The sequence below is a fragment of the Ambystoma mexicanum genome, chromosome 6q, assembly GCF_040938575.1.
Source record: "Ambystoma mexicanum isolate Mex_15411 chromosome 6q, UKY_AmexF1_1, whole genome shotgun sequence".
Lineage (NCBI taxonomy): Eukaryota > Metazoa > Chordata > Amphibia > Caudata > Ambystomatidae > Ambystoma > Ambystoma mexicanum.
In genome coordinates this window covers 1,615,100,709-1,615,114,212 of record NC_090937.1, presented here as the reverse complement: position 1 = coordinate 1,615,114,212, position 13,504 = coordinate 1,615,100,709, and the positions used below count along the sequence as shown (strand labels likewise).

At 44.5% G+C, this 13,504-nt stretch overlaps 1 protein-coding gene across 2 annotated transcripts in view; it reads right to left on the bottom strand.

Annotated features, from left to right (window-relative positions):
• The window catches only part of DQX1 (DEAQ-box RNA dependent ATPase 1), a 512,398-nt gene that overhangs the window by 119,912 nt on the left and 378,982 nt on the right, over nt 1–13,504 (bottom strand). For both annotated transcript variants that reach the window (XM_069632365.1, XM_069632366.1), the window contains exons 8-9: nt 10,233–10,424; nt 9,517–9,642 (exon numbers count right to left, since the gene is read on the bottom strand). In XM_069632365.1, the coding sequence (XP_069488466.1) occupies nt 9,517–9,642; nt 10,233–10,424 (318 nt within the window). The remainder of the gene's footprint in view (nt 1–9,516; nt 9,643–10,232; nt 10,425–13,504) is intronic.

Genomic DNA, 13,504 nt, shown 5'->3' with positions numbered 1-13,504 from the left:
AAGGAAAAAGTCCAGAACACAGGCTGACGCTAGACAAGACCCAACGAAGGGCAAAAGGAGTCCATTATGTAGGCAGGATGTTCAGTACACGGGCTGGCAATTAAGTACAAAACAGAAGACAAAAGCAGTCTGTCAAACAGGCAAAGGTTCAGTACACGGGCTGACTTTAGGCAATGTAACAGAAGGCAGAAGTGTCAGGATAGGCAAGAGTTCGGTACATTGAAGTCGAACAACAAGAATGTTGGCAGGAAGAAGGAACTTCGGAACGCTGGATTGCAACTTCACACAGAAGCGGCGTTCAGTGAGTTACAGCTGCTTTAATCAATGAGGAGACGGAGGCGGACGTAACCCGGAGATGAGGCTCTAATGCGCCATTGGTGGTGTAGCTCACATGATAAGCGGAGCCTCATGGCAAATGTAGTGCTGCATTAGCCATTCTCCACGGCAGCTTCCACCGAGTGTAGAATGGAGCTCTAAAGCGCTGCACGCCTCTCAGAATATGCTTCAATTTCCCTTTCACCCGCCTCCTCCTCCTCCTCCTCACCTGAATGTTCGTTTTCGGATGATTCATCAGAAGGAATGCCTCTTCTCTCTCTCCAAGCTGCAGCAGGCTTTTTATTGGAGAATTTAGGATGGGCTCTTCCGGAGGCCACCCTGCCTGATGCAATTGCTCGGCAGTGGGGACCTCCAGGGAGACCACCCCACAGGCAGGGAAAAGCTTTGCTGAAAAACCCTGTTAATGTAGAACGATGTTGGCAGAATCCGGAGGTTTTAACTGGATTCGGTGACGTAGAAAAGTGGTGGTCTTCTTTGTGGAGGACTGCAAGGACCAGCATGCACCGGTGAGATTTTTATCCCGGTAAGGTGTAGAAGAGTAAGGCGATCCAACAGAGTAGGAAGCTCCGACAAAGACGGAGCGAGGAAGGTTCCAGGCACGTCTGAGGTCCGGAGCAGAACTGCCTTTGCTGCAAGGAATGACCGCGGGAAGCCCGGTAAGTGGATCGGAAACCCGAGAGGTAAAGTGAAACCAAACGGGAAAGGATACGTTCCGAGGAGCGGAACGTAAGGGAGGAAGGGATACAGAGGAAGACAGGAGAGGAGGGCAAGGAAGGAAAAGAGCACAAGAGTATGCAGAGTAGAACTTGACAGTGTGTAAACCCGAAAGCAATGAGGGATGCAACGCGCTGTCGAAAGCTGCCGACGCGCATAAATACATGTCACTAACACAAAGTGGAAACACTAGAATGCTGCATTCGCTTCTGCCATGAGATACTTCGTACTCCTTATCTGGTTCAGTACAAGGAAGTGTCCTTTTGATCCGTCTGTTGTAGGGGCCTGGTCTATATTCCTTCAAAAGGGAGGTATGGAATACAGGATGTATTCTTCTTAGGGACTGTGGTAGAGACAACTTGAATGCCACTGGGTTTATGCGCTGATCAATGGAAAAAAGCCCAATGTATCTTGGAGCAAACTTCCCAGGGTGTACCCATCTGGGTAGGTACTTAGTCGATAACCAAACCTTTGTCCCGGCTTGCCACTCCGGATTCGGTCTTCTTTTCTTGTCAGCCCACTTCTTGTACTCTTGACGACTGGAAAGTAGGATTTCTGGGCTTTCTTGTGACTGTCTTTTAAGGTGTTTAACACCTGATGGATTGTAGGTTGACTAGTGGATTGTATCCATAAGTACATCGGAAAGGACTCATTCCAATCGTGGAGTGTGTTGTATTATTGTAGGTGAATTCTGCGATTGGCAAGAGACTGTTCCAATCATCTTGGGCTTGGTTGTAGAAACACCTGAGGTATTGTTCGAGAGTTGCGTTAAGGCGCTCGGTCTGTCCGTTACTCTCCGGGTGAAATCCGGATGACATAACCCGTTGTATTTGCAACTGTTTACAAATTGAAGACCAGAACTTTGAGGTGAACTGAGATCCTCTGTCGGACACAACTGTGAGTGGTAGACCATGGAGACGTACGATATCCTTTAGAAACACCTCTACGGTAACTGAAGCAGTGGGGGTACCGGTCAGAGAGGAAAAGTGTGCCAGCTTGCTGAAGGAATCCACCACTACCATAATAGCAGTGTGACCTTGGCAGTTGGGCAGTTCCACTATGAAGTCCATTGACAAGTGTTGCCAAGGCCCGGCTGGAGGAGTGTCTTGCTGTGCTATATTTACTCCGGGCACATGTAGGGCAGAAGGATACGTAGTCCTTTGTATCTTTGGTCATTGTTGGCCACCAAAAGTGACGTTTAGTTAGCTCTAATGTGGCGTTTTGTCCCTTGTGTCCTGCCGTTGGAAGATCATGACACCAAGACAAAGCTACTAGTTGATGTTTCTTAACCGGTAAGTACAGTTGGTCGTCCTTGAACCAGTAATTCCCTTTCTTGAGCAAGGCGGGATCCTCAAAAGAAGCCGTTCGTTGTGCCTCTAATACTTCCTGTAGAAAGGAGTTGACCGCTCCTATGAATCTCTTCCCGGACAACATCAGCTCTTGCCCTGTATACTTCCCTGGTTCTTCTCCTTGACTCCTAGAGAGGGCGTCTGCTAACTGATTCTCCTTTCCAGGTAGATAAGTGAGTTCAAAATCGAATTGAGAAAAGAAGTATGCCCATCTGGCATGACGTGAGTTACGGCATTCCATCTGTTGCAGGACACTGAGGTTTCTATGGTCTGTACGAACTGTGAAAGGATGCCTGGCCCCTTGTAGTAAATGTCTCCACTCTGTGCAAGCTTGCGGGATGGGCAGTAATTCCTTTTCAAGAACTGAATAGTTCTTTTCACTTGAGGTGAGAGTCCTGGAGTAATAGGCAATAGGGTGTTCCAGCAGATCTTCCTTCCTTTGTAAAAGCACTGCCCCTATAGCCCCATAGGAGGCATCAGTTTCCACTATAAAGGGTAACAATTGGTCAGGTTGCCTCAGGATTGGTGCGGATACGAATGCCTCTTTTAGTTGCCTAAAAGCCTCTTCGGCCTTCTGGTCCCAGTCAAATTTTGTCTCTTTCTTAAGGAGAGTGGTAATGGGCAAAACTATATCTGAGAAATTCGTAATGAATTTACGGTAAACATTGGCCAGCCCCAGGAATTTCTGAATATCTTTGACGGATTTGGGAGTAGGCCAATTTGTGATGGCTTCAGTTTTGCGTGGATCCATCTCCAGACGTCCTTCGGATAACAAGAAACCCAGATATGGAACGGTTGAGGCTTCAAAAAGGCATTTTTCCGGTTTAGCAAATAGCTGATGTTGACGAAGTCTTTGGAGTACTTCCTTTACATGCCCACGGTGTCTTTCAAGGGTGTCTGAGTACATCAAGATATCATCTAAGTAAACCACCACTGAATTGAAGAGCAGATCAGAAAAGACTTTATCCATAAATCTTTGGAACTGGGCAGGAGCGTTTACAAGCCCGAAGGGCATCACTCGGTACTCATAATGTCCTAGAGGAGTCCGGAACGCCGTTTTCCACTCGTCTCCTTTTTGAATCCGAAGCAGATGGTAAGCCCCTCTGTGGTCTAGTTTAGTGAACCATCTTGCTTCCTGTACAGCCTCCATGATGTCCTTCATAAGGGGCATAGGGTACCTGTCTCTAATCGTCTGACTGTTCAGTCCCCGGAAATCAATGCAGGGTCGGAGCTCGGTTGTTTCCTTTTTGGATATGAAGAACAATGAGGCCCCAGCTGGAGAGACCGATTCTTGGATAAGACCGTTCTTTAGATTGGTGGATAGATATTCTCTTAGGGTTTCCTTTTCTGGGAGGGATAAAGGGAACATTCTCCCGAATGGAACTATAGCTCCTGGTATTAGTTCAAACTTGCAGTCTTCCGGTCTATTAGGCGGCAACAGTCGAGGTTGAACATCCGTGAACACATCCTCGAACTCTTGATATGCCTGAGGGATGGTGTTCATGCTGCTTATTTGTACAGCTTCACCGTGATGGGTTTGTTCCTCTTTAGGTCCTAAACATGACTGGAAACAATGTTTAGATCTGAATTCCACCTTGTTGGTCTCCCAGTCTATGTTTGGGTTATGTCTCCTGAGCCAAGGGATCCCTAATATTACAGGAAAGGGGGCCGCACGAATCAAATCAAATATAAGTTCATCCTGGTGTATATCCATCTTCACCTTGATCTCTAGGGTTTCTTGTGTGACCTACGCCTTCTACAGGAATTGACAGACACTTCCTCCTTCTGGGAATAAGGTGTTTTTTAGCCCACCCGTCGTCCATGAAATTACCTGCCGCGCCACAATCCAACATGGCAAGACACTCCACTTCATGACCTTTTCCCATTCCAATACCACTCTAAATACCATTAAATGTTGAGAGATATCTTGTGGATTGGAGACACAGGGATTTATGGCTGAAACCCCTCCCTCGTTTCCCGATCTCCTGGGTGGTACTTCCGGACAATCCCGCAGGAGATGCTTCTCTGAGCCACAATACATGCAGAGATTCAAATCTTTCCTTCGTTTTCTTTCTGCTGGAGTCAAGGGACCTCTTGTCATTCCCATTTGCATAGGTTCATCGGTCTGGAATACTGGTGTGTTCTTTCCTGAGGACACAGGGAGATGAGGAGGTACCGGAGTGAAAGGACGGGTCTTTCTCTTTTCAGCTCTCCTTTCCGACAACCTGTATTCAATCTGTAGAGCTAACAAGACCAAATCCTGGAAAGCAGTGGGTTTGGCAATTCTAGCCAACTCATCTTTTATATCATCATGGAGACCTCTCCTGAAAAGGGTCTGCTTAGCCGAATCAGGCCATGCTGTCTCGAGGGCGATTCTTTGGAAAGTAGATACATAAGTCTGAACATCTGAAGAGCCCTGTCTGGTATCAAGGAGTGTCTCATAGGATGTGTACAACACTTCAGGTCTTTCAAACCTGGCTCGAAAACGTTGCACAAACAAGCCGTAATCGTTGAGTACTAGGTCGGCATTAGTAACCAGCGGAGTAGCCCAAGCCAGTGCGTTTCCCGCTAGATTGGAAATGAGGGAACGGAATTTATTCCTGTCGAACACGTAAGTCTTTTGCCGGAAAGTGTAATAAATGGTGCAAGAGTCTAGGAACTCCTTTATTCGCTTGGGGTTACCATCGTACTTCCCGCAAGGCAAAGATAATGGAGGTAAGTCTCCTCGACCCTTGTCGCTCCGTTGTACTATTTGCCTTAAGTTGGTATTGTCTGCCTTCAGAACGGCTTTGTCGGTCTTCAATGATTGCACTTCTAGATTGATGCCTTGTATAGCATTGACGAGTTCTTGGTATTGTTCTAAGCTAGCCATCTTAGGGCAATCTCTAAGAATATGCTTGAATTTCCCTTTCACCCGCCTCCTCCTCCTCCTCACCTGAATGTTCGTTTTCAGATGATTCGTCAGAATGAATGTCTCTTCTCTCTCTCCAAGCTGCAGCAGGCTTTTTATTGGAGAATTTAGGATGGGCTCTTCCGGAGGCCACCCTGCCTGATGCAATTGCTCGGCAGTGGGGACCTCCAGGGAGACCACCCCACAGGCAGGGAAAAGCTTTGCTGAAAAACCCTGTTAATGTAGAACGATGTCAGCAGAATCCGGAGGTTTTAACTGGATTCGGTGACGTAGAAAAGTGGTGGTCTTCTTTGTGGAGGACTGCAAGGACCAGCATGCACCGGTGAGATCTTTATCCCGGTAAGGTGTAGAAGAGTAAGGCGGTCCAACATAGAGTAGGGAGCTCCGACAGAAAGACGGAGCGAGGAAGGTTCCAGGCACGTCTGAGGGTCCGGAGCGGAACTGCCTTTGCTGCAAAGAATGACCGCAGGAAGCGCGGTAAGTGGATCGGAAACCCGAGAGGTAAAGTGAAACCAAACGGGAAAGGATACGTTCCGAGGAGCGGAACGTAGGGGAGGAAGGGATACAGAGGAAGACAGGAGAGGAGGGCAAGGAAGGAAAAGAGCACAAGAGTATGCAGAGTAGAACTTGACAGTGTGTAAACCCGAAATCAATGAGGGTTGCAACACGCTGTTGAAAGCTGCCAACGCGCATAAATACACGTCACTAACAGGAAGTGGAAACACTAGAATGCTGCATTCGCTTCTGCCATGAGACAATACGGCTCAACCCTTCCTCCATTGATTCCACAACTTCCATGGTCGGCGGATCATGACAACGCCATGATGGATGGCTATGATTTTGTGCACGTTCCTACTTGATTGATTCTGCCTGCCCTGATGTATAGGAGGGTCCAGATGTGTAGGGAGCAAGCAGTGAGGTGTAACACTATGTTAGATTTGAGCCCATGCATGGGTGCAAAGCGGATTCCAGTTGATTCAGGCGCATTGCAAACTTGCAAGCTCCTTTGGCACAAGAATGGTGCAGGGCTGTGCCCACCAGACAAAAGGGAGGGAGGTGCCTCCCAAAGGTCTGGCCTGTCAGGTCGAAGGTGGAGGTCCAAATATCATGGTGTTTGTTGAGCCAATGCAGGTTTCTGGCGTCCTTCGGGCGTCTCCTTGTTTGGTGCTCTTCTAGGTCCAGTGGTCGACTAGCTGCCAGGGACCATCTCCCTCCTTATAATCCAGAAATAAGGCGGGTGGTTAGGCCAGCCCTCCTAAAAGGGACTCTGCAGCATTTAAACCTGGAAGTGGCTAGGCAATAGCATGCAGCAAGCCTCCCAGAATCTGTGCAGCAACAGCCACACCCACATCCCTGGAGTAAAGCAGAGTTGGGGCAGATAGCCCTTCTTCCTATCTCCTGACTGCTAACACAGGTATTGTAGAGGATGCGTGATAAGAAAGAGGACCCGACCGCACCCGGAAAGGCAGAGAGAAGGCCTATTAAGGCTACACCATCGTGAACCGGGCGTAAAACACGAGGAGTAGCCATTTTCAGTATATGGTCCTCTTAAGTGCATCATTGTTGTGAAAGAGGCAGCATACGACCTGGCATCAGTAAAAATATTGTAAAACAAAAATAAAAAAGTATCAACTGCTCAAATAAGCAAAGCGTTACTTCTCGCTGAGTACCAGAGGAACATAGGCTAACTCAATGCACCTTACTCAGCACAGACAACGTGTCTTGCAGCCCCTGGTGGCACTCCCCATACTGTGGGTGTATGCCATAAGAAAAACTCAGATGCCACAACAAAGGGAGAATTTTGCAGTGCTAATAACCCAAAAAGAAAAACCAGTGCCCAAACAAAAAAAGGAATGCAGAGGGGCAGGGAGACTGAAAATCTTCTTCACTCACCTTCAATGACAATCGGAAGATCCAGAAATTCCAGCAGTAGTGTTGTGGGGTTGGGGGGGGGGTTGGGGTTTGAAAGGAAGTAGTGGAAAGATATGTAAAAAGCAACATTTACCAAACAGTTATCAATTAGATTACATAAATTAGTCTTTCTTAATTTGGCATATATGGTGTGCAGTCATAAAGTCGAAAACATAATGTCGACAGTCATAATGTCGAAAATAAAAATGTCGAAAAAAAAATGTTGAATTTGTTATTTCTTTATTTATGTTTTTTTTGGCTATCACGATTAGAAAAAAGGGGTTAAAAAATATAATAAAATAAGGGGGGGTTAGGGGGCACCCCCATTTCGAACAAATACATGCAAAAATAGAAATTCGAATTTTTTTTTTCAACATAATGACTTTCAACATTATGTCATTCCATTTTATGACTATAAACCGGCATATATATGATCTCAGCTTTTACATTCCAAGCACAGGCATATTCCCATTTCCTCTCTAGGGTTTTGAATGAGCGCTGCAGGAGCTGGATGTTCTTTGGGAGCCACTCTCTACTCTTATGAGAGAATTCCGTTCATGTTTTGGCGATCAGTGAAACAGAACTATTAAAAGTGGCCATCATGTGTTCATTAAAATTTGCAAGTCCATTGTTTTGGTCTGAGATGTCACAAAGCACTTGTGCCGCTAGGACGGATATATGAAGGCGTTCCAGTAACATATAATTATGCCAACAAGGATGGTTAAATGAGTGCTATACACATCGGCAGTTTATACTCCATACAGGCATGCTTGGTCCAAAGGGTGACATCAATGACCATAAGAGGCATTGATGCAAACAGATGGTCCTGCAACATGAGCAGGGTATGTAACACATGCGAAAAAAATCAAAATCATTACATGAATCGATTAACACAGCTTTATGAATAATGTTGAGTGAGTTCACATCAGAAATCAAAATCTCACAGAATCAGTGCTCTGTTTTAGCCACTCTCTTAAGTCCTTAACAAATGGCTTCAGCAGGAAAACAACCACGTATTTTGGTTTCTAAGGAAACGTAAATTCACAGCAGATTAAAACTATACCTATTAATGAAAATATTAGCAGTAAAAAAGGTGGGGAGTTTAAGATTGCATTACAGTTCGGTTCTCGTCGTATATATCCAATAGAACTATGGTTGTGTAAAAACATTGGCCAACCCTTTTCAGAAATTGCAGACTAGTACATATGGAGAAGAACAAACTTTTCAGGCGTACCCTTGCACAGAGAGGTAGTCACTACCTAGCCCTTCACTGTGCAAATGTTTAGGCCATCAATAGAAAGTGACAACAATCCATGCGGCTTTCTTCACCCCAGGTGAAAAACTTGCTCCATCTGCAGGCATAAATCAATTTGGCAGCAAGTCTCCTGGACGACCATCATTAAATAAAACTCAGTCCTTGTACCTTTGCATTTAGCATGAATGTTGAAGCCGGCCAGATTCAGGTTGAGGATTGCCCCTGCCACCCAGGACACAAGTCCACACTATGTAGGAGCTGGCAGGTTACCAAATCCTCTTTGCCTAATAAGGATCTGTCAAAATCATGGTCGATCAAACTTTCACACCCTCCATAGTGAAAAACGGGATATGGAAGATTGGAGAGAATAAGCCGCACGCCTCCAAAAACACTGTTATGTGGCACAAACTGGGCTTTTGGGGGGGAGGCATTCTGATGATTTTGCCTTGTGCAATGCCGTTAAGACCATGGCTCCCTTTCCTTAAATGTGCCTTTGAATTCATTGACCGACAATAGCTGCATTCCTCAGTGTCGATCCGGCATCAAGCACCAAACATAGCACCAGTGAGGATCCCAGATAGACATGCAGCTCTTACAATCATTGCAGGGAACGAAGCCTGAGATTTTATGAGTGGACATGACACAGGTCTAAGAAACAAAAGTGTTGACGATTCAACAAACCGTCTGGTAAACAAGGAGACAGGTTAATGGTGTGTGCATTAGGCACTCAGGAATCTGTGGGAGGAAATGATCTGTTAGTAGCAATGTTGATCCACCTTCCAAATCTAAATCACGTAAGTGGCTATTTGGTTAACTTCCAATCACTGCAGCCCAGATTCAAGTCGATCTTGGGAGCTGGACTCTTCTTTCTTTCAAACATACTATATGCAGCCACTCTCATAGTACTGCACAATGTGACATCTGCCAGCTTGCCTTTAGATGCTTACCTCAACTCTTAGTCTTTAAAGCTACTTATTTCAAACTCTTCTCAGCACCTGAATGTTTCTACCCATGTTCCAGTGGTTTAAGGTTTTACTTACGTTGCTTGAAGGCATGGAAAACGTTGATCAGTGTGAAGTGATCTCCGTCCGGATGCAGCAGAACTCTACGGTGGGTAATGGCAGCCTCTTCGGATCGTGAGGGTGGGGTCACAAAACATTGAGAAGCTACAGAATGGAGGGAGGATTTAGAAAAGAAGCAAGACTGAAATTATGGAGAATACAAACACATCCTTGTGCAAATAAGAAAACTAATCCAAATAAGACATTGCACAGCCTCACGGGGTGACACAGCCAACCAAAGGAATTGTAAATCATTAATTACCCCCAAGGGTTGTCAAATCCAACCTCTGGTATCCAAGCAACTACAACAGCAGGAACTGACTTTGTATGAAGCTGCTCGGTCCTACCAGATGGTAGATTAATGCAAAGATCTAACACACCAATGGTATAGAAGATTGGACAGGGATCCAATAATCACTGACCTATAAAATTGATCTTGTAGTTGGTCAAGATTTAAACTGCAGAACAAGAGCTGCAAGTGGGCATTTTTTGGATGTGGTGTCCCAGGGTCACTGCATAGTATTCGGTCAAGACCTTTAAAACATGTCCTGCCTCATGAAGGTGCTATATTACAAATGTGAGTAGAGGGATTAGCAATTGCAGATCATGAAAAACATCCCTTTATGCCGCTAATGGAATACGTATGCACAAGAAGGCAGGGTCGCCAAGAGTTCCAGAAACAAAGTGCTGTATACCGGTTAGCATGGCAGCGATTGTCAGCATCTCGTTCACACAGTCAAACTCGCAGGAAGCGATGAGGGCCTTGGCCAGCTGAGGATCCAGGGGGAATTCCGACATGATAATCCCGACCTCCGATAGGTTCCCATCATCGTCAAGAGCAGCCAAATAGTCCAAGTCCTCCAGGGCCTGCATCAGGGATTCCGGAGCTGTGGGAGAGAGGCAGACAGAGGAATAGCAGTTCACACCTTGGACACTGACCAAAAGCAGGGATGGGTGGGAGGCAATTTACCTTCCACCTTTTCTCTCCAATTGGAGAGAGACCCACAGGGCATAGAGCATGGGAAACGGAGTGAGAAAGAGCACAGAACTGACAAGAGGGGCAGATGAAATTTATCATTCAGTGAACATTAAAAAAAACACATTAAATGAGCGATTCAGACAAAATGAAGGCATTTGAAAGAAGACTACAGAAGGGAACAGTGCTAAACATTCATAAAGGGGAAAGAATACTTATAGTGAAAACGAGAAAAAGATTAAATAAGTGTGTGGCAGTGTGACGCTGTATAATACCGGCCAGGCTTTGCTCATGAGGAAGATGAACGTGGTGTGACAGGTCTGGAAAGGATAGCATTAATGTTTTAATTGCTCAAACTTGGTTTTAAATTAAGCCCATGAGCCGGCTTTTCCTTCCAAATGTGAAATATATTAGTATGAATCCTGAAGCACCCCATGATTCCGAAACACATTGCATTGGCATCTTAAAGCATTATGCTCTTATATCACTTCACTGGAAATTTTATCCAACTCGACCTAAGCTCATTGCCCAGCATTACAGCACCTCCCGAGAACTACCTCTTCATCTTTTGTAAAGCTACTTTCAGCCATTAATCTTAGTAAGCTTTGTAATTTAACAACCCTATTCCTAAACACTTGATGGCGACTCCTAACATGAGCAGTGTCTGGAACAACTTTGCATATAACAGGGCCTGAAGTCAGAATCATGCAATGCTCCGATTGCAGCCCAACTGCCAACCCATTATCTTCCCAATGTATATGAGGCAAAAGACCTACATAGACCGAGATCTGCCAGCAGCTATGATGTCTGGAGGAATTAGAGCTATGGACTAAAACATAGTAAGGGGGAGGCAACTGAGACCTCTGGGCCAACGTCTAAGCCAAAGTTAAGGGACTAGCCAAAAAATAGGGCCCTTTGTAGAGCTCGATTTTGACTTGATGCTTACAAAAATAATTCAGAGCAGACCAGGTGGCAGCTCTGAAGATAGCAAGCAGAACTGGCCACTTAAAGTTCACTGGCGCAGTCTTGGCAAATTACTATGAAGGCCTTTTGAAGGAAGATCATAGGAGACCCTCAGACAAATGAACATGCCAGGAAATAAGGCAGAGTATAAAAAACCATTGGGTTGTTTTTTTCAGATGCCGTCCATTTTATGAAAGAAAATACACCCACTACTGATGCCTGCTGAAGCTAAGCTTTTGATCTGTGTTCACTTCCAAGAACAAGGTAATGAGTGCCTTCCGCAAGGTGTCTGCACTTAAGGCCCATATCCTATAATTAAATCCCTTCGTTATATTAGTAGGATTACGTTGAGACACTTGAGTAAAGAATGGAGATTAAGCTAATACAAGGAGCCAACTTGCATATAAATTATGGAGGTATTGTTTTACCTTTTGGCTGCACTGGATTGTTTACATCCCATGCCCTTTCGTGGTTCCATAGTTAATTAGCACCATTTGTGTTTTTTTCACAGCAACTCTACATTGGAGTGCATCCATGAGTTTATCACCCAACAAATAAAAGAAAACAGGACAAATTGTCCTATAGTATCTGGAATCTTGTATTGTTTAAAACAAGAACTGTATTGTTTCACAGAACAAAAAAGACAGAAATGCGCATAAATATATTCCCTGATGAATGTCCAAAGATTATTCAGAATGACAGAAACATGTTGGTCTATTATATATACACATGTGAACTTTGTACAAGTATAATCCAGGGAAAAGTTCAACACGGTATAATAACCCACTTATCAGCTGCAAGAGTAACACTGTAAAAGGGGATGGGGGGCATTCTAATACTTGTGTGAAATAAAATCCATAATACAACAAATCCATAAATACAGGGGCACAGGTATCAAACTTAGTGGTAGGATGAAGTGTGGTAAATAGGCCATAAAAGCTTGCTTTTGCCAAAAACATGCGTTAGCCTTTTGTGTGTGGACAAAAGCCGCTGTGATAGTTGACTTAGTGCAGAGTCTGCCATCCCAGGCCAGTACTGAAAGAAGTGTTCAAAGGTTGTTATTTTTCAAGGTCATAGATTAGAGCCCATGGGTTCCTCCAGCAAGTAATGAATGCATGACCATTTTATAATTCAAAATTCACTTGCAAAATACAATTTTCTAATGGAGCACAAAAGATCCACAGCAGTTTCAAATTGCCCTGCAGTACATTTTCTTTGGGAAAAGGTTACAGTGCCCCCGATTTGCAACATTTGAGTAGCAGTACGTCCGTGGCTCAAGGCTCTGACAATGACATGGTTGTAAGCGCTTCTCATGTGAACGGAAATGAGGCAACCAGGGTAGTTGATTAAAGTTCTGCTGGTTGTCTCAAATGTTTCAATGAACTAACTTTGTGCTGTGGGAATTAGGGTTGGACTGTGACGTCACATATTGTAATTGAGGGCGTTGTGGGAATGTTCATGGAACAAATTATTGTACATAATGTATTCTTTTCCATAAGGGTTCAAAGTGTGAGCACCAAGCAGCTTTTTGTGGGGCATTTTTTCATGTCGCACAATCACGAATGCTACTTATTTTACTTTGTATAAAAGTTCTAGATTGAGGGGCATACTTTCACACCACCTTTTCATGTAGTTCTGTTACGCAATCTATTTGAATATAGCTGTCCCAGGAGCGTCTGCACCCTGAATTAAACTGTTACTTCTTGCACCAGCATAGCACTCCTTTTTAACTAGTTTTGCAATTTTTGGGTGAGTTTCAAGGAGACCCCGACACACAGGCATGAACTGTTGGCAATTAAGATCATTGAAGTGTACTGTGATAACATTTTGTCGTCTACACAATTTATGTACAATGGAATATTTTGTTGTAATAGCCTGTCTCTGTATTGATCTAATCAGGATTTTTTGTGTATACCATTTATGATCAATTTCCCAAATAAATGTTTTGCGGAATATTTTGTACTGATGGTACACAACACTTTCATACAGCAATTTAACTGGATACAAGATTTGATATTACTCCTCGAG